This window comes from Lemur catta, chromosome 15, assembly GCF_020740605.2.
Source record: "Lemur catta isolate mLemCat1 chromosome 15, mLemCat1.pri, whole genome shotgun sequence".
NCBI classification, from domain to species: Eukaryota; Metazoa; Chordata; class Mammalia; order Primates; family Lemuridae; genus Lemur; species Lemur catta.
In genome coordinates, this window is record NC_059142.1 from 19,568,790 (window position 1) to 19,589,390 (window position 20,601).

Sequence of the window (20,601 nt, forward strand, 5' to 3'; positions counted from 1 at the left end):
TTTTTCAAATGTCACATTTAATGTTTTCACCACTGTACTTCAAATCTACATTGTACAAAGTGACCAGAAAGTGTGCCACGGTAATTGACCAACCTCTGAGATTGTACCTTTCACACCAGTGTCTTCTTGGGCTCTTTTGATACTAAACACGTTTCTCATTCAAGTGAATTGAAATGCTTCAGTTGGGTTGATTCTCAGGAGCCTCATAAAAAAAAAACAAAGATATTGCACCATCTTTGTTTAGTAATTCAATGTTTGTTTCTTTCACAGCAAATAATTACTTCATTGAAGTTAAAACTTCCAAACATAACTTATTAATAGTCTTCAAATTCAGCTCAGATCACTCAAGATGAAAATACTCTGCTAAATACAGATAACTTACAATAACTTTAACAGTTAATTGTCCATAACACACACCAAGGTTTTTTCCTAGACCAATTTTAAGACGATCCATTAGTATTCCTTGTACAGGTGAAAAACAATCTTCAATTTTCTTGTCTTTTTATTTTTAATATAAAAGTTGGAAGGGACATTCAAGTTTCAAGTCTCCACATTGAACTTAAAAAAAAAATAGTCATCATCAGCATGTGGAGGTAAACAAGCCAAGTTGTATAACTCCAGGAGGTAGAGGCCTTCAATTTGTATTCATATATACATATGCACATAATTCAGTGTTCCAACAGCAAAAAGAATTTGTCAAAAAGTAATAAGTTATTTACTACTGTGACATTTCAAGACTCCCACAGCTTTGCCTAAGGACACAAACACATTTGACATAATTCCCTATGTGCCTTTTTTTGTGGCTTTAAATTTTTTAAAATTTGTTTTTGTCTTTTATTCATTATTTTTTTACTGTCCAGTGCAGGAAAAGTCTCACAAAATTTCACAGACCTAAAATGTGCAAGCTAGTTCTCTCTCTATACAGTAATGTTGGGATTCTTTTGAAATTAGCCCAGAAATGAATTATTTACACACATGAAAGATGCATGCTTGGGGTTCTTTTATGTAAGAAAGAGCAGAAAAACTTCTAATAAAAATAGATTAAATATATATATATATATATTTATACTGGGTGAGGAAAACAAAAGTTTAGTCTCGCCTAGTCACAAACTCATTCTCTCTACCCACAACATTGGATTTTAGACAGCACACATCACCATCACGGCTCTAATGAGAAGCTAATTATAGGGCTTGATCATTAGGTGGCATGCCCCTCCTCCCCCCTCCCCCCAGGTGCAGCCACGATCAGCTCACGTGGCTCCATGATTGGTCGCAGGCAAGGTTTCTAGATTCTTTAGTTTTAGAAAACCCCAAATCCTTAGGAATGGCTCAAATATCAAAATGTATGACTGTCCTTTGTGTGTGTGTGTGTTTTGTGTGTGTGAACAATCTCACTTCATTTTAAAAAAGAAAAACAAAACAAAACAAAAACATAAAACCCCAAACTCCCAAATTTGGTTCAATTCTCTTTTGTTCTGAGGTGAGCCATAACAGCTGCACTAAATTCATAAAACATGTGCAACTCTGGATAAAATATTTTTCTTCTAAAAGCACAACCACTTTACAAGATTAAAAGTCTAGTAACATTTCTAAATATTATTCATATCATACAAGTAGTGGTTGTTAATTTAAAACTTCATTAGTAAAATTACAGTACAAGCATGATTAACCTCCAGAATTGCAAATCCCAGACTCCAGTGGAAAGCTACATTACATCTTCAGTAGTACATCATCTTCCACCATCACTCCCACACCAGAGGAGATGGGGGCATCTCAGATGGCTGAGCAACAGTGGAACTGGAAGAAAATGGAGAGATGGTGAATTAGTTGTAATGCCACAGTGGGCAAACGGGCAATTCACTACTGCCTGTTTTCTTTTTTTTTCTTTTATATATATTTTTAAGGCTAGTCAAGTGAAGCATTGGGAGTGGAGAAGGAACAAAGAAATCTCTAATTGGTTGTGATCAATTAGTTGTAAACACCACTGTACTTGGACCAGCCACTACTGCCTGTTTTACTTTCTTCCTTTAAAAAAAATTATGAAGTCCATTTCTGGATTTTTGTTTCTTTAACTTCTCTAAAGTTGAATTTGTTCCAAATGTTCGTTTAAGGATCTGTTATCTATCATGAGGCAATATGGTATAGTGGCTAATACATGGGCTTGAAAACAACATGTTATTTACTAGCTGTGTGGCACAGAGCAAGTTCCTTAATCTTTCCTCACTTAGAAAGAGATAATGCTGTCTACCTCATAGCATATTGTGATGAATAATTGAGATAATGTACGTAAAGTGTTTTCTATGGTGCTTACATCATAATGTAAAGTAAACGGTAGCTATTATAAATAATAATGTCTATAATCAATCAGGAAAATAGCCTTTAAGGATGTAGAATTATTCATTTAAAAGTAGCCTTTCAAACTACAGTGACTCTGAGAGGACCTAGTTTGAATGAGCCTCACCCTATATTTTTATCAAGTATTAATGGGGTAGTATGGATAATCATTTAGTATTTGTTATCCACAGATCTGTTTTTTAGTTATTTCCCATGTCAAGGCTGCTAATTGGATTGTAAATGTGAAGAAGAAGGGTGTAACCACTCTGTTTCCCCAGGACCCAGGATGACTTGCACCTGGAAGGTGCTAAAACACCTAATTGACTAGGTCACTGACCCTTAGGGGAAAATATTAAAACAAGGTAATTTAAACCAAAGAGAAGTAAAAATGCAACTTAATTCCTTCTTTCTATGGAAAAATACATGGAAGAAATGAAAGTCACCTGATTTACAAATTTTATTTTATTTTATTTTTTTTTGAGACAGAGTCTCACTTTGTTGCCTGGGCTAGAGTGAGTGCCGTGGCGTCAGCCTAGCTCACAGCAACCTCAAACTCCTGGGCTTAAGTGATCCTACTGCCTCAGCCTCCCCGAGTAGCTGGGACTACAGGCATGTGCCACCATGTCCGGCTAATTTTTTCTATATAGATTTTTAGTTGTCCAGATAATTTCTTTCCATTTTTAGTAGAGACGGGGTCTTGCTCAGGCTGGTCTCAAACTCCTGACCTCGAGCAATCCACCGCCTCAGCCTCCCAGAGTGCTAGGATTACAGGCGTGAGCCACCGCGCCCGGCCTGATTTACAAATTTTAAACAAAAATTCTTGACTGTGGTTCAACAAACTACTTCAACCGAACTACTTCAATACGACATGGGAAAGGGAAAGAGAAGCAGGGAGACGGGAAAGGAGAGGAGAAAGGAGATCGTGTGGCCTCTCAGATCCAAATCCACCCTTCTTTGTATTGCTCTGTGATACTAGAGCCAGCCTGTTCATGGGCCCCTTTGGCACCTGGCTTAATGTTAGCCTTTGTCAACAGAGGGCGCTGGGAGGGCAAAGTAAGGCTGCAGCATCAGGAATATGTGTGTGTGTGTGTGTGTGTGTGTGTGTGTGTGTGTTTTAGAAGGCCCAGCTTGTGTGTGTGTGTGTGTGTGTGTGTGTGTGTGTGTGTTTTGGGCGCTGGGAGGGCAAAGTAAGGCTGCAGCATCAGGAATCGTGTGTGTGTGTGTGTGTGTGTTTTAGAAGGCCCAGCTTGTGTGTGTGTGTGTGTTTTAGAAGGCCCAGCTTGTGTGTGTGTGTGTGTGTGTGTTTTAGAAGGCCCAGCTTGTGTGTGTGTGTGTGTGTGTGTATGTTTTAGAAGGCCCAGCTTCCCTTTCTGGTGTGTGTGTGTGTGTGTGTGTTTTAGAAGGCCCAGCTTCCCTTCCTGGTGTGTGTGTGTGTGTGTGTGTGTGTGTGTGTGTTTTAGAAGGCCCAGCTTCCCTTCCTGGTGTGTGTGTGTGTGTGTGCTGTAGAAGGCCCAGCTTTGGTCCACCCAAACTCTCTGGCAAGTTTCTCAGTGGGTCTCTTTGATGGACCAGTTCTGCCCACATCTTTTGGCCCATTCCTTTACCACCCTCATGCTTTGTGTTTCTGAGGTAGCCATACCATCTCCAAAGAGGTCCTTGGGTGGAGGGCCCTCTTCTAAATTCTTAATTTCTTTCTTGTTCACTCTCCCTCAGTCTATGGGGAGTAGTTGCTTTCTGCATTTGCTACTTTAGGACCTTTCAGAATCCTCTTTTATGCCTTTTAGTAGTTAACCATCTTTTCCTAGTTAATGATTCTTGTTATTAAATTTTCCCCATTCTTATTACTGGAGTGGTTTCTTTTTCCTGACAAGACCCTGATTGATACAAGGAGTTAGGTAGGGGAAAAGAGATCAAGAGAAAGAAAGGACAAAGAGAGATAGGAGAATGAAGCTTGCTAGGTTCCAAAGTACGTTCATAGCTCTACCATAAGCCTGTTGGCTTCTCCTCTTAATAGCTATACCAGCAGTCAACCTATTGGAAAAAAAAAAGTTTTCTTGCTTCCAGTTATTAAGGGGTTGGGAATAGTAGTGGGAACCGAGGTGACCATGACTAACTCCAGGGCAGGTGGCTGCCATGCTGCTGCTGCAGTGGGACCTCATATACACGATCAGGTGGCACAATGGTCACCTGGGGGAAGAACTGCAAAGCAACCATGGTGAACTGGCACTAGTGTGAAAACTGAAACTTACATTTCTAATACACTTTTTCTAAACCCAAAGCTCATAACAGAAACTTTCTGTCTGACCTTTTATTTATGTTACCTAATCTAAATAAAAACAGAAATATGCCAACAAAATCACAACAGCATCCTTTTAATTCTAAAAAGAATGTCAGAATTACATACATATAGTTACCTAATAAAGCTCTTAAAAGCAGCAGACTGAGGGTTGATGCAGAGAGGCACTCTGTTTCCTTTCTGCTGTTCCAAAATGAACTGGTGAATAATTTCTGTGGAGAAAACAAACATCATATAATTCATGCCAATTTGCAGGCCTGGGAGCAGTGAATTCTCAGCTAACTCTAGCCAGCATTTGAACAGCATTTCCTCCTGGTTTAATTAAATCAAATACACATCATGTACCAAGCAGAATTCAGCTGAACTTTCCTGAAACTAAAATGACAGTTGTTGCTAAACACAGGCAAAAAACCCAGTGGTGGCATTACATAGACTAGAAACCCCATCAGTGGGAAGAATAAAATGCTCTACAAATTTGAAAGAGACTCCACAGGGTTGGCATTACAGGTGAACTCTTCTAAGTTGTTGGTAATTATTGCCTTTTTGAAGATCACTTAAAAATACCAGTTGGTAGTTTTAGGTATATGGTTTTGGGTGGTTACTTTGGGGACTACCTTTTCTCTTCTAAAATGTCCTGGGAGCAAGTCACTAAAATCATTCAGAATTTTAGATGTCATTATCTCCACCCTATCATAATGGGAGATCATGCAATGAAATTTTACCAGTAAACTATCAGAAATTTCTTTCTCTTGTCATCATCCAAGCAATGATTCCCTCAGTAAATTTTTATCCTTTTTGGAATTTTGTATGTTATATAAAGAAGTCCAATATGTTTCATTCAATGAAATGACACTGAGTAAATACATATCAAATATGTTTTGAGTCACATTCACTAAATAAACTTTGAAAACAAGGTCAAAATATTCATTTCTTTCTTTGACCTTCCCCTGGATGTAATATTAAACCAGCATTTTTATATCCTGGACAAATAGCTATATGCAAGGTTGTAAAATAAGCCTATGGAGAAGCTTTGGGCACCACCCAGACCTCAGCTCTTCCTGGCCACCTAACAGAAAAAGTTACTAGTCATCTTGCTTGGCCAAAGGCCAAAACAGATACTCACCTTTAACCTGTCGGACAGAACTGAGGTTCTTCTCAAAAGTGTCATCGAATTTGGGATTGGTGACAGGCTCAAAGTCACTGGTATAAACTCTTCCAGTAGAGGTGGAAAAGCAACATTTACACATACACGTGTGATAGCGTAGTCGCCCTTCATCTAGGTAGGGGTGGGCTAAGGCATCCTTAGCGGATATTCTTTTGGACTGAAATCAAATTTAGAGACCAGTACATCAACACTACAGATAAACATGACTGTCCACACAGGATTTTTCACAGGACACAATAACTGCTTTACACAGCTTATACTTAATTTATAGTACATCCTGTACAAAGAGGGATCATTGCGTTTAAAGGTGGATAACATAGCATTACAGGGAGTATATGACTTAGGAAAACTACTGTTATCAGCTACTACTATATAGCACTTAGAAATGCCTTTTTGCTAAAATTCTGAAAAGTTTCTACCTTGACATGTATGCAGGGTCAAAAATGACAAATATCACAACATTTAAATATGTAATACTTCCAAGAGGATAAGTTTATATTTTAAACAGGCTGTATTTTCTAAATATGTGTCAACATTTAGAAGAGATGTGATCACAGTGGCAATTTTATAAAGTTGCCTGAAACTTTTATTCCCTTCAAATATCAAATAGAGCAGGGCAAAAACATATCTAAAGCTGCTGGAATTAGGCAGCAGATAGATCTGACTGCCACGTTTTGAGAGCTCAGTCTGAATACCAGGACTCTGGTCTAGCCTGTGTTTTCTGGCACTTTAGATCAGAATACTTAATATTCTAGTTTCAGGTTTACTTGAAAATCATAAACTTTTTAGCTCATTGCTCCATTAAAAAACTAAAGAAAAAAACTGTCCTCTTTTTTAGCTTAGTAGACATATGAATACTACTAAAAGAAAGTGAATTTTAAAGGATTTAAGGATGGACTCAAGAGTACAGAGTACAACAAAAACTGTCACTTTGCCCTGCTTCCAATATGTTCACGTACTTCACATAACACAGTTTTAAAAAGAAAACCATTTTGTACTAAAAAAAACCCCATAAATAACTAGATCATCCTGATTGGTTCTGGTCCCCCAAATAATGTTTCTTATAAACCTGGATTCCCTAAAAACACTTTTATCTCTGATATTCGCTATTCTGGTGTAAAAAGGCATGTCATGAACTTTCACGATAAGATAATCACAGAAGAAAGAGGCTGTTTATCCACTGTGAACAGACAAATGTAAACTTGATAACTTTGGTTTTTTACCTCTCAATACCTGTTATGTTTTATATTTGGTGATCTAGCTCTTTTGAAGTCTGATTCCCTTGTACTCTTAGCAAAGTAAATTTTTTCTTTCCTAAAAAACTCTGAGCCTTCCCTTTGTTAGCTATTCCTGGAGGTTTCACTGGGATAGAGTTCCACTGTTTGAACCCAAAGAAACAAACAGGCTGACAGTGCATTGTGTCCAGTCCTAGACCCCTCCGAGCCCTTAGCTCCCCTTCCTTGACTCCTCTGGTCACCAGTTTCATGTATGGGACTGAGCTCTCTGGCCTTTCCACACTAAATCTGGCCATGTCAGTCTGTGAATGAACATGCCAATTCTCCCCCATGGTGGGAGCAATGACTGACTCTGCATTTTAATTTTATTATCTGACCATTAATTCATTTCTGTCAGGTGGCAGAAACTGGGTGCCAGTCAGCTGCCACCAGCAGCTGGAATCCGGTTCCTATGTTATCCTTTTGTGCCTGTGAATTGTGATATTTCCTGAAACTTAAGAATGCAGAGATGAAAAGATTTTGGTGTTTCCCTGACTATGGATAGCATGCTCTGTATGTTCTGTGTGCACCAATATGGGTTCCTTGAAAGTGTTTTACCTAAGAGAAACCTTTGAACAAAAAGTAAATCAAATCCCTGGAATACAATCAACTTCCATTTCTCTAAACATATTAATGTCTCTTTAGGAATTCTCAAATAAGACTAAAGAAAGGAGACTGTCATTTTATAAAGGGTATGAACATTGAAAAGAAGAAACTGTACTGCTAAATTGAGAAAGAAATCACAAAATTACTCAGATTTTCAACAATGGTGTTCTTCGGAAGGACCTAATGGTGCTTAATTACATATTATATATCTTAGCTACATACTGCACATATCTTGTTTCTTTAAATGATCAATATTTGTAATAGGTATGGATACCTGCTCCTATATTAGATTTTGTTGATTTATCACAATTGGCTCCTCTAGTTTTGAATAAAAGCTAACAAAATTTTCCATTTTACAAATATAAAATATTTCTAAGTAAACAAATTGATGTACTCTGTATACTTTAGAAGGGAACTGATACACCATATTATGAGATCTCTTAAAAGTAAATGGAGCAAACTCCTATTCCAATGAGCTTTTAGAAACAATATCAACACATTAAAAACATCTAAAAGAAATTTAAAGATTTAAAAAATATTACTTTTTCTTATGCATTAAATATGTTGGTTCTTTAGAAATTGTTTCTTGCTAAAGCTGTAATTCAAAGATTAAATAAGGGGCCGGGTGTGGTGGCTCACACCTGCAATCCTAGCACTCTGGGAGGCTGAGGCATGAGGATCACTTGAAATCAGGAGTTTGAGACCACCCTGAGCAAGAGCGAGACCCTGTCTTTACTAAAAATAAAAATAAATTAGATGGGCAACTAAAAATAGAAAAAAAAAAAAATTAGCCAGGTGTGGTGGCACGTGCCTGTAGTCTCAGCTACTTGGGAGGCTAAGGCAAGAGGATTGCTTGAGCCCAGGAGTTTGAGGTTGCTGTGAGCTAGGCTGGCACCATGACACTCTAGCCTGGGTGACAAAGCGAGACTCTTGTCTCAGGAAAAAAAACCAAAAAAAGACAACTTAAAAGTTTTAATATCAGATATATAACTGACAAGATAAAGAGGTCATGTGATATTTCTATGTAAGATGACTCTGGACAAATTAGTGTGAGTTAATAGTTATACATTTAAAAAAATACCTGTTTTCTTTTTGATTTTACTGCCATGTAAAAATAATGCTAGCACAATATTCTAGTTTATACTAGTTTTGGGTTTGTTTTCTCACAAATGGTCTAATCATTTTGAATTTCTTTGTTTTTTTTCTACTGGTTTTGCTGGTCAGATAAGCTAATATTGCTTTGTCTAATATTATAGAATTGCAGAATTATTTATTCAACTAAATTAGATAAATGGTAACAGTAATGTGTTTCTAAAAATAAATTAGTTTTTATAATGCTACAAATCATAAGGACTTAATATGTTAACTTAAATTTTAATTTCCTGATTCTTAGTTAACATTAAGACCTTACTAATATTGCATTAATAAAGTCTTTGCATACCCAGACAACATAATTTTATACACCTAGGCTCTTCATTAGTACATTACAGAGTAGCCATCAACAAACAGTTAAAAAAGACGTGCATGTACCTTTGGGTTACGTTAGAGCACATATTTTTTTTTTTTTTTTTTGAGACAGAGTCTCACTCTGTTGTCCGCCTAGAGTGCCGTGGCGTCAGCCTAGCTCACAGCAACCTCAAACTCCTGGGCTTAAGTGATCCTCCTGCCTCAGCCTCTGGAGTAGCTGGGACTACAGGCATGCGTCACCATGCCCGGCTAATTTTTTTTCTATATATATTTTTAGTTGTCCAGCTAGTCTCTTTCTATTTTTAGTAAAGACAGGGTCTCACTCTTGCTCAGGCTGGTCTTGAACTCCTGAGCTCAAATGATCCACCTGCTTCGGCCTCCCAGAGTGCTAGGATTACAGACGTGAGCGCCCAGCCATATTTGTTTTTTTAAAGAATGTAAATAAGAATGGGTATGATGGTAGGAAGATGTACATGCAAAAAAATGGATGCATTTTCTTTGTCAAGGGGAAAAAGCAAATAATGTTGTCTAAACTCCTAAACATTATTGTTACTTATTCTTGTTAAAAATATTGCTTGTAACTATCTATTGCCTCTGGATAAATTCAAGTCTCTGGAGATTTGCTTAATGTCTTTACTATTTTAAGGTAATAGTTAATCAAATCTTTATAAATTGATTATTATACCTCATCCATTCTAATATTGTTATTAATTTTTATAATAAAAGAACCACAGCCCTTTCATCTTAACATACTCTGGTGGTTTCTGCCTTTTCCTTTTCTACATTTGCATAAAGCCCCCTCACATAAGCTAAAGATCAGGAAATGAGTCTTACAGTGAGTCTTCTGAAAGAAATCTTACAAGGACCTCAGTAAATGATTGTATCAGGTACTTCTGACTGTTGTCATCAGGGAATAAACGCATAGTTTTATATAAAGGTTGAGTATCCCTTATCCAAAATGCTTGAGCCCAGAAGTGTTTAGGATTTTGGAATATTTGCATATACTTCTTTTTTTCCTTTAGAGACAGGGTCCTGCTGGAGTGTAGTGGTGTGATCACAGCTCACCCACTGCAACCTTGAAGCAATCCTCCTGCCTCAGCCTCCTGGAGTAGCTGGGACTACAGGTATGTGCCAGGAATACCTGCATATACTTGATGAGGTATTTTGGGGATGGGACCCACATCTAAATAGGAAATTTGTTTATGTTTCATATACACCTTATACACATAGCCTGAAAGGTAATTTTATATAATATTTTAAATAATTTTATGCATGAAACAAAGTTTGTGTATACTGAACTACCAGAAAGCAAAGGTGTCACCATCTCAGCCACCCATCTGGACTATCTGTAGTTGTTTGGCAATACCATCAGTCTTGACTGAATTTATATGTTACTGATAAGCAATCACTTTCTGACACTTATTCACACATAAGTACTTAACACAGTGAAAAAAATGTGTTCAGGGTAACTAAGCACCACAGTAGCAATGCCAGAATACCCGTATCAGCTGTTAAACAACAGCAACGATGAACAACGGTACGCTTTCAGTCTTCACCTATGATACTGTATTTTGATTAAAAACTTATAGCGTCTTATTGTTTTTGGTGAAAAGAAACATCAGAAACAGTTGAGGGACTAGGAAATGGGTTCTCTAGGGATGAGGAGGCATACTGCTGGATAGCTTTTAAAAATGTTTCCTCTAGAGTCATCTGCGTTATTAATGACGGTTTTTGTCTTACAAGTCTCTCTTTGATTTTATAAACTGATATGATTTCTTATTCTGTTATGAATGCACACTGCTCTAGTCCTTCAATAAGCCCATCACATTTTCACCATCTTGTCTATAGGCACTTTTTCTGCAGTGTTAATGTCATCTTTTTTTCCCCCAGCGAAATGGAGGAGAATGCGGTATTCATCAACACTAATATCATGATCACCTTGATTCAGAACCATTCAGCTATTTTACCACTGGTCCATGAATAAATAACTGGAGCCTCATTATCAATTAATAACTTTTTTTTTTTTTTTTTTTGAGACAGAGTCTCGCTGTGTTGCCCAGGCTAGAGTGAGTGCCATGGTGTCAGCCTAGCTCACAGCAACCTCAAACTCCCGGGCTTAAGCGATTCTACTGCTTCAGCCTCCCCAGCAGCTGGGACTACAGGCAAGTGCCACCATGCCCGGCTAATTTTTTCTCTATATATATATTTTAGTTGGCCAGATAATTTCTTTCTATTTTTAGTAGAGATGGGGTCTTGCTCTTGCTCAGGCTGGTCTCGAACTCCTGACCTCAAGCAATCCACCCGCCTCGGCCTCCCAGAGTGCTAGGATTACAGGCGTGAGCCACGGCACCCGGCCATAACTTTTTTGATACCCACTTCTTTCAGCTTATTGATATATTACTCTGAAGGTATATATTTTACATATGGAAAGAGGTCAGACATCATTTTTTTTTTCACTTGACATGCTGAAGGAATCCTTCAAAGTTACCACCATGTTCATCATCATCACTGAACATAGTTGCAGGCCAGAGGCTGTGCCAGGCATGCACAAGTGTACCCTTAGTCACTGTGTTCCGAGCATTGGGAACAGCATATATGGCATCCTTCATGCCAAACTCCTTTGTAAACCTTCTACACCTATGTGTCTATTCACTGCTGCTAGCATGCTGTCCAAGAGTGTTTCATATTTTGTCTTCACTGATTTAAGAATTCCTTGAGGCCAGGCATGGTGGCTCACGCTTATAATCCTAGCACTCTGGGAGGCCAAGGTGGGAGGATCGCCAGAGGTCAGGGGTTCGAGACCAGCCTGAGCAAGAGTGAGACCCTGTCTCTACTAAAAAACAGAAAGAAATTAACCAGACAACTAAAAACATATAGAAAAAAAAATTAGCCAGGCATGGTGGTGCATGCCTGTAGTCCCAGCTACTCGAGAGGCTGAGGCAGGAGGATTGCTTGAGCCCAGGAGTTTGAGGTTGCTGTGAGCTAGGCTGACACCACAGCACTCTAGCCCAGGCAACAGAGTGAAACTGTGTCTCAGAAAAAAAAAACAACAAAAAAACCCAATTCCTTGGTCACATGACTGAATTCATGAAGTCACATTTGGGGGGAAGTACATGGCATAAACATTATTTTGAATGAGAATTTCAGCAGGAGAATAAGCAGAACAGTTGTCAAGGAATAACAAAATCTTACAGTTGTCACCTAGTCCAGCTTCCCTGCAATGAGCATGAGCAGCTGATACAAAATGTTAGTGAAACCAATCAGAAAAGATGTCCCTGGTGATCCATGCCTTTTTGTTAGCATAATAATGGACTGGTAAGAAATTTACTCTTTGAAAATGGTAAGAATGCAAGTTTTTGCCTATCACAGCAAGTTTACACTTATGCATGCCTGCTGCATTAGCATATCCCAGCACAGTTATTCTGTCCTTGGCATCCTTAATTCCTGTAGCTGCTGTCTCATCAGATGTAGTCAGTGTCTTTCTAGGGCAATAAAGCCAAAACAGTGATGTTTCATCAGCATTACAGACTTGTTCTGGCGTCAGATATTCATGGGCAATGACTCTGGAAAACTCACCAATGAATTTTTCCACTGCTTTGTGATCAGGAGATGCTTTATCACCACAAATCCACTAGAAAATTTAATGCTATGTCTTTTCTTCAATTTCTATAACCAGCCTGTTGAATATTCATAGTTCACTTTAATTTTCATTTTATCGTGATAGATCTTTGCTTATTTTATGACCAGCATAGCATTAAGTGACATGTGTTCACTGAGATGCTGATGGATCCATACTTAACTACATGATCAAGATCTTCATTTTTAGTTTTATGCAGTGTTTTTCTATTTTTTATTCACTTTTATTCATCACTCACAGCACAAAACTTCACCAGATTATCCTTCTGTTTCTTCAGGTCATATATGGTAGTCATTTCAACACCATATGTAAGACCTTTCACACTTATATCACTATTCAGTTTCTCCAGCAGCTTGACTTTCTATGGTACAGATAAACATAAATACTTGATTGCTTGAGCCCAGGAGTTTGAGGCTGCAGTGAGCTATATTCAGGCCACTGCACTCCACCCTGGGTAACAGTGAGAGACTCTGTCTCTAAAAAAATTAAATAAATAAAATAAAATGCAGATCCCTAGGCTCTATCCCTAGAGGATCCTGATTTAGGGAGATGGAGTGCTAAGAGTCTATAAATTAAAAGAGAGAGAGAGAGAGAGAGAATGGAAAAGAAAAGGAAAAGAGACCTGAGTTAGCATGTAAGGATTCTCAGCCCCCTTGCCATGTGACTCCACAGAGAGTTCCCATCAACAAGAAGGCCCTTACCAGATGCTGCCCCTCAACCTTGGACTTCCTAGCCTCTGTAACTGCAAGAAATAAATTCCTTTTTAAAAAAAAGAAAAGTTTTGGAGTAGGGATGCTCAACCTGTGTATGTCTGTGTGTCTGTATCTTACCACAGACAGGTGCCTCTTAGATTGAACCAAATAACTGAATCAGAATTTCCAGTAATGTTTCGGTCCAGGAGAGGACATGCCATGGCAGTAGACTGTTTAGCCCAAGATCAACAAAATGAGAATTAACTAGTTACCTCAGACTAAATGGACTAAATAAACATTCTGATTTAATTATGATTAATGGTCTATTTCTCATGGATATTAAAAACAAAAACCTCACTTCTTTATTCTTAATGTATTGCCAACTCTCAATTTAACAGGTTAAAATCAGAATGAAACCCTCTTTAAATTATTCTGACTGAACCCTCAGAACTAGAAAGAAAAGAATCCTTCATACAGATCATAAACTAATAAAGCATCAGGCCAATTTAAAAATAATAATATAACAACATATATGGGTTGGCCTTGTTCTATAAGATAATGATAAAAATCGCTAATTATTAGGTAGTGTGCAACTAAATTTCTTTATTTTTTAATGATCATGTAGTTATTTATGTATATTCAGTAAGAATATGTCCTTCTCCTTACAGGTTATAACTATGACCATACCAAAAGTTTCATTTAATTAGGTGTGATAATCCCACTGTTAAGGAATAAGGACTACATTTCACATGTAGAACTTATGTCTAAAAGGCCTCCTAGGAAAATGTGCTTCCTATGGCTAGGAAATTCTAGCCTTAAAGGTTGTAAAGACTGACTTCCTGGCAGTTCAAGAGTATTAATAAACATGGGATCTCAGAGAAAGAGGATACTTGACAGCTATAAATACTGTAAGCAAATCTAGTAGAAGTGAATTAGGGGTTCCTCATCTAAATAGAACTAAAAAAAAATATTTCTAACACAAAAGTAAATTTTAACCCTAGGGCCTTTATAAAATCCTCTATGAACAGATAGAAATTACCTCTGAAGCTCAAATTTTACATGGCTCTAACTTTGTTAACCATAAAAAAGGAGGTTCTTTATGTATATATATATTTTTTTTTTTGGAGACAGAGTCTCACTCTGTTCCCTGGGCTAGAGTGCCGTGGCGTCAGCCTCGCTCACAGCAACCTCAAACTCCTGGGCTCAAGTGATCCTTCTGCCTCAGCCTCCCGAGTAGCTGGGACTATAGGCATGCACCACCATGCCTGGCTAATATTTTGTATATATTTTAGTAGTCCAGATAATTTCTTTCTATTTTTAGTAGAGATGGGGTCTCGCTCTTGCTCAGGCTGGTCTCGAACTCCTGAGCTCAAACGATCCACCCACCTCAGCCACCCAGAGTGTTAGGATTACAGGCGTGAGCCACCACACCCGGCCGGTTCTTTATGTATTAATCGACATCTTCTGTTAGCTTTGTATATCATCTTGCCAAGTAACACAAAATATCAAACTAATGATACTAAATCACTAGCTTATTAAGCAAGTTATGTGATTGAAACTGTCCTTAACGGTGGTGGTGGTGGGGGGGGACCTGACCACAAGGAGAGACTATGGAAACAACTGCCACATTGTCTTGCTTCCAATACCACTAAACACTTCACATACCACAGTAAACAAACAAACAAACAAATAAAAACAAAGAAGAAAACAAAATATAAACACCAAATAAACACACACAAAAATCTACATTGTACCCTGAGATGTCACAAAAATAACTTGGGTCATCCTGATGGTTCTGGTCTCCCAAATAATAAAACCTAGACTATTTCTCACAAACTTGGACTCCCGAACAGAACTTCTTTTATCCCTAATCTTTGTTATGCTGATGTCTGAAGATAATTATGACCTTTGTGGATCTCATAATCTTGTGAGAAAGTTGCTATTTTTTCATTATACAGATCCATGTAAACTTGGTAACTTCGGTAGTTTTGTGTTTTTTTATCCTTTAAATACCTGTTGTGTTTTGTATTTGGTGACTTCCTTGTATTCTTGGCAAGTAAAGTTTTCTTTTCTAAATGCTTCCATTTTTGAGTCTTCTTTGACAATAGTTATTGGCACAGATGTGAACAATAAATATTCTTTGGACGAATGAATAAATGAAGAGCTAAACTTATGGTATGATTTGTACAATGTCCAAGAAGAGTCCAGAAAGGGTATTTGGAAAAGTTTCTGTCTCAACAACCCAGACTAAATATTTCCTTAGGCAATGCAGTGGGCAGAGTTTTTCAAATAATCCTAAAAATTTTTTTCTCCTGATTTAACTTGAGGTCAAACTCCTTTCACAAATACCGAGATAAATAAGAATGATATGGTTTGTTATTTCTTCACCTCCTAGACTCTTATGTGTTAATAATCAAACTTCTGTGTGATGAGTGAGCATGATACACATGAAACTGGGGATAAGTTTATCTTTTGAAAAGTCATTCTTTACATTGCCAATCTATTCAAAACCAGGATGTTCCTCTTAGAACATATAAGAGATATAAAAATATCTGAAGAGATATAAAAATAAATACTACTTACTGGATCAAAGACCAACATCCTGCAAAGGAGATGAACAGCTTCATGTGTAGCCTGGCTAGACAGGGTATAGAGTACAGGAAGAGATGGCTGTGAAAAAAATTAAAATTAAAATATTTAAGTGAGTTTTTGTGTAGTTATGGAATATACCCAAATTATGATAAGGTAAGTACTCAGCTGAAAAGACAATGTTGCACATAAGTCTAACTTTAAGGGGAACAAGTTTTCCCCTCATGAACCAGTCTTCAAAAGCAACAATTGTCACTACTTCCAGAAGTATATTTTATATTTCATGATTACCCATTGTAGGTCAAAGCACAAAAGAGCCTACAAAAATGAAAACTAATCTCGTAAATATGGTGCTCTTGTTAGCCCTATATCTTAAATGCTCTGACAAGAAGGGAAGACCAAATATGCCTAGGGTGGGAGAAAAAAAGATTTAAAACCTTGGCCATGTCCAATATAAAGCATGTAAACTGTAAGCGTGTGAACTATATCTTATGGCAATATTACCATAAAGACGCTAAAATACTAGTCCTAAAGGAGCTATAGGACACTCAAGAATTTACAGAATCTTCTAAGAGAGTACACCACTGGTGTTGATGGTTAATCTGAATTACCTTTAGAACCGATTTCTCACTTAATTCTTTCGTAAGTGGCAGGCAAATCCACATGGCCATGTCTGACCCCTCCTGCGCTGGGCCAGGGAGATGGCTTTGATGACCTGAGAAGCCAGAGAGCTTAAAAAGCTTCTGTTTCACTGCTAAGAGTGTCAGGGGACAGAAGAGATGAATGGCATCATTGCTCTGACTCTCATACAAGTAAATTCTTTAACATAAAAAAGAATTCAGGAAGGTGACAAAAAATGTTTAAGATACTTCCTTTCTTCTAATGGTTTAATATAAGCTTTGGCAGTGGGATTTTCCCCTAAGCTTTGAAACTTCTGAATGTATGGCCAAATTGTTACTGGCTTGATTTTCATACCATTTTATTTTTAACAAGAAACTAATCTTAGTGGGGTAAATGGTTTTCCTAATGGTTTTCAGAACAGGCTTCTACCTATAATCCTTCTGTGGCCAGACAAGTTTGGTATGTCAAAGCCTATACAAATCAGCTCAGATGACAACAAAGTCAAAGCATGGTTTAATGTAAACCTAACTTTAGGGGTACTGACTTTCACTATGCTTTGGAAACTGAAGAGGATCAGTGCCACAAACTATATTTTATCTGAACCTGATCTCCTCCTAATAGCTCTAAATAATTCTTGCATCCTCTGCTTTTTCAGGGATTCCTTATAAAACTTTGAACTTTTAAGAAATAATCTCAGGCTAGAGCAGCCTTTTATAGTCTCTGGGGCTTCCTATTTTGTATAATGCCCAGACTGTTTTACTATGATATTATAACTCTAGGTTTGTGGGAAAAACTCAAAAGAGAGGCTTAAAAACGTATGTGATCTGGTCCTGATGTCTTGTGCAGATACTGCTTCATCATATCATTTTAGAATTAGGCCATTTATTAATATATTTTGTTACTACATCATTAATCTATTTTTATTAATATCTCTCTTATTATACATCTCTTATTGTTAATACTATTATTATTCTGAGGCAAACTAGAAGCAATTTTTACTTGGAAACTCTCATATACTTCCTGTGTGGGCAATGGGAATCCTCTCGTATTTTCTAGTTTGTCAGTAGATGAAAATTCAAAATACCACAGAAAGCACCTGCCAGTTGAACACTGGAAGGTCAGAAACAGCAATGTGAACAGCTATATAAGCAAGCCGCATGCTGGTGAAGCTCCAAAACACCAGAAAAAGGAGAAGCAGGACACTAAAAGGTCTCAAGGTCTCCTCAGATCTCGAGCATAGCCTTAGAATCCTGCTAAAACAACTACTAATATCAAGTATTTTACATATCTGCCTCCTTCCAACAAAAGCCACAAGGGAAAATCCAAAAAGAATAACAAGAAGACACCTCAGATTGTCAGGAGGTAATTATTCATTATACAGAAGTTTTCTTCAGGATCAAAGAGTAATAAAGAGAATATTAGATGGAGATTCTACCTCTGTCTTACCACTAATTAGATAAATCAACATGTCTGAAACTCAGTATCTTTAAGTATAAAATTACATACATGTACAGAACTCATACTGTATATTTTGCATCAAATATTTGAAGACCAACTCACTATTCTTTGGTGCATTTACATGTTTGCAGATACAGAACTATTTCTTGTTTTTTTTGTTTGTTTTTCAGACAGGATCTCACTCTGTCACCCAGAGTGGAGTGCTGTGGCACAATCATAGCTCACTGTAAGCTCGAACTCCTGGGCTCAAGGGATCCTCCTACCTAAGCCTCCCAATAGGGCTATAGATATATGCCACCAGACCCAGTCACCTTTTAAAAATTTTTTGTTGAGACAAGGTCTCGCTATGTTGCCCAGGCTGGTTTTGAACTGGGCTCAAGAAATCCTCCCGCCTTGGCCTCTGGGATTACAGGCATGAGCCACCACTCAATCCTCTTGTTTTAAAAATGTGTAAGTCCATAAGAGCTTTGAAGTTATCTGTATTAGTCAAGATAAGGGTGGGGGGCAGAGAGTGATGGGTAAAAGAGGTTTTAACTTACAACTTAATTTATATATTTTTCCCAAGAATTTTTCTGTGTAAAGTGAAATAATTCGATATTCTTGAAAAATTTAAGAAATTGGTTTGATTGTGAATAGCTGTTCTCTTTTTTAATGGCTTGTACAGGTTGTCAGCCAAATTCCAGACAATTCTTACAATCAAAATGTCTCACCAGAAGCAATTCTTTCCCTTCCACTCTCAAAGTAACCCTATCCTTCATCCTATTTTTATGGTGGAGGTATGTTAGAGCTTGGGGAAAGGAGTACTGGAATGAGTTATCAGAAGACATGGGTCCAAACTGGACCATCACTAGACTTGGGTAAGTCATTTGAGCCTTGGCTTTTTCATCTATTAAACTATACCAGTACACATATTCCCTATCTACAACATCTTCGCTAATCACTTAATGTCCACCAAATGTCAGGCCCTTGTATTAGGTGTAGGTGCAACAAAGATGAATAAGACTTCTCTGGTGGGCAAGAAGACAAGTAAACAAGTAGTTCCTGAATGGAGGATAGAGAACAAATGAGAAGGCACAATTCTCATGACTTGGGATGAATGGATATGGAACAAAGGGTAGGGTGGAGAGAAGGCTTGAGAAAACAAAATAAGTGCATGTTAAGACTACTTAAAATTTTAAATGTCTCCTTCCATCAAATTTCCCCTTTGTTTACAGAAGTACACCCTAACAAATACACTGAAAATAAAGCTGTCATTTTAACTTAGAACAGCCATATTATATGCTTTCTCCTTTTCTGTTTATATATGTGTTAGAAGCACAGAGAAAAAGAAGAGTCAGTTCATTCATGCCAATACTTCTTCAGAAAGGTAGCCATTAATAATTTAGTTTCTAGCACTGGCTCCACAAGAAAGATGCAATACTAGGGAGGCTGCATTTCTAATTTCACTTTCTTCCCTCTAATTCACCAGCCATTATAGTTAAAACCAACTGGGCCCAGTAGACCAGCAATAGATAAGAAGTTTATTTTTCTTATAAGTGCAATGGTATCAATAAGAATGAGAAAAAATAGAATGCTTAGAAATATGCCCTAAACATCTCATTTGGAAATGTTTTTGCCAATTCTCCCAACATTCACACATGTTAATTTCCCTATTTAAAATAAACTGCTCCATTTTCTGTTTGTTCTGCAAGTTTGTAAGTCACTTAGCAATGTAGGAGTGAGTGGGTGCCAGTGCTGAATCATGAGGACAGGAAGGGGTATAACGAGTGCTCTATTAAAGACTATGATTAATAGTCAGTGAAATGATGCAAGGATGAGCTTCTGGTCTTGGGTGAGAGAGGCCCTAGGTGATATGCCACAGTCATCATAAGCTAACTGCAGAGTGCTGGTTGCCACAGCAAAGTCGGCCAGGCCGTGCAAGTGTCCTGAGCAAACAGACATTCCTATTAGTTTTCATCCAACATGTAAATTTTTGACCTTAGCTGGCAGCAAAGAAGCTGTGATGATCAGTCAGCAACATTAACTGAGTATGCACAATGCACAATGCTCTATAGTAAGCACTCTGGGTGACACAAAAGAAACTCTCACCTATAAAAGAAGTTTGAACTGAATGAACTCTGTAACATCCTTTGAGTCTATTAAATGTAAGATATGGTTCCTGTTAGGAGACGGCCTATATGTGGCCCTTCAGATCCCCACATGTGGCCACTCAATCGAATCTAAACTTAACAGAACAAAGCCCTGTATAAAAAGCATTTGTTCTATAAAGTTTGGATTCAGTCAAAAGGCCACAATCAAGGATCCAGAAGGCCACACATGTGGCCCCAAGGATGCAGGTTCCCCACCCCTGGATCCTATCAACAGGTCAGTACCTCAACAAATGTCTTCCTTAATAGATACCTGGACTGTGGCAACTATGTTCCCTTCATTCAAGATTTTGAGTTGTAGAAGAGACAACAAAT

At 37.7% G+C, this 20,601-nt stretch overlaps 1 protein-coding gene across 2 annotated transcripts in view; it reads right to left on the reverse strand.

Moving 5' to 3' along the window:
- NLK (nemo like kinase) overlaps window positions 1-20,601 on the reverse strand; it is a 145,240-nt gene continuing 124,639 nt past the window's right edge. For both annotated transcript variants that reach the window (XM_045525405.1, XM_045525404.1), the window contains exons 8-11: window positions 16,055-16,141; window positions 5,754-5,952; window positions 4,749-4,842; window positions 1-1,797 (exon numbers count right to left, since the gene is read on the reverse strand). In XM_045525405.1, the coding sequence (XP_045381361.1) occupies window positions 1,743-1,797; window positions 4,749-4,842; window positions 5,754-5,952; window positions 16,055-16,141 (435 nt within the window). In that variant the 3' untranslated portion in view covers window positions 1-1,742. The remainder of the gene's footprint in view (window positions 1,798-4,748; window positions 4,843-5,753; window positions 5,953-16,054; window positions 16,142-20,601) is intronic.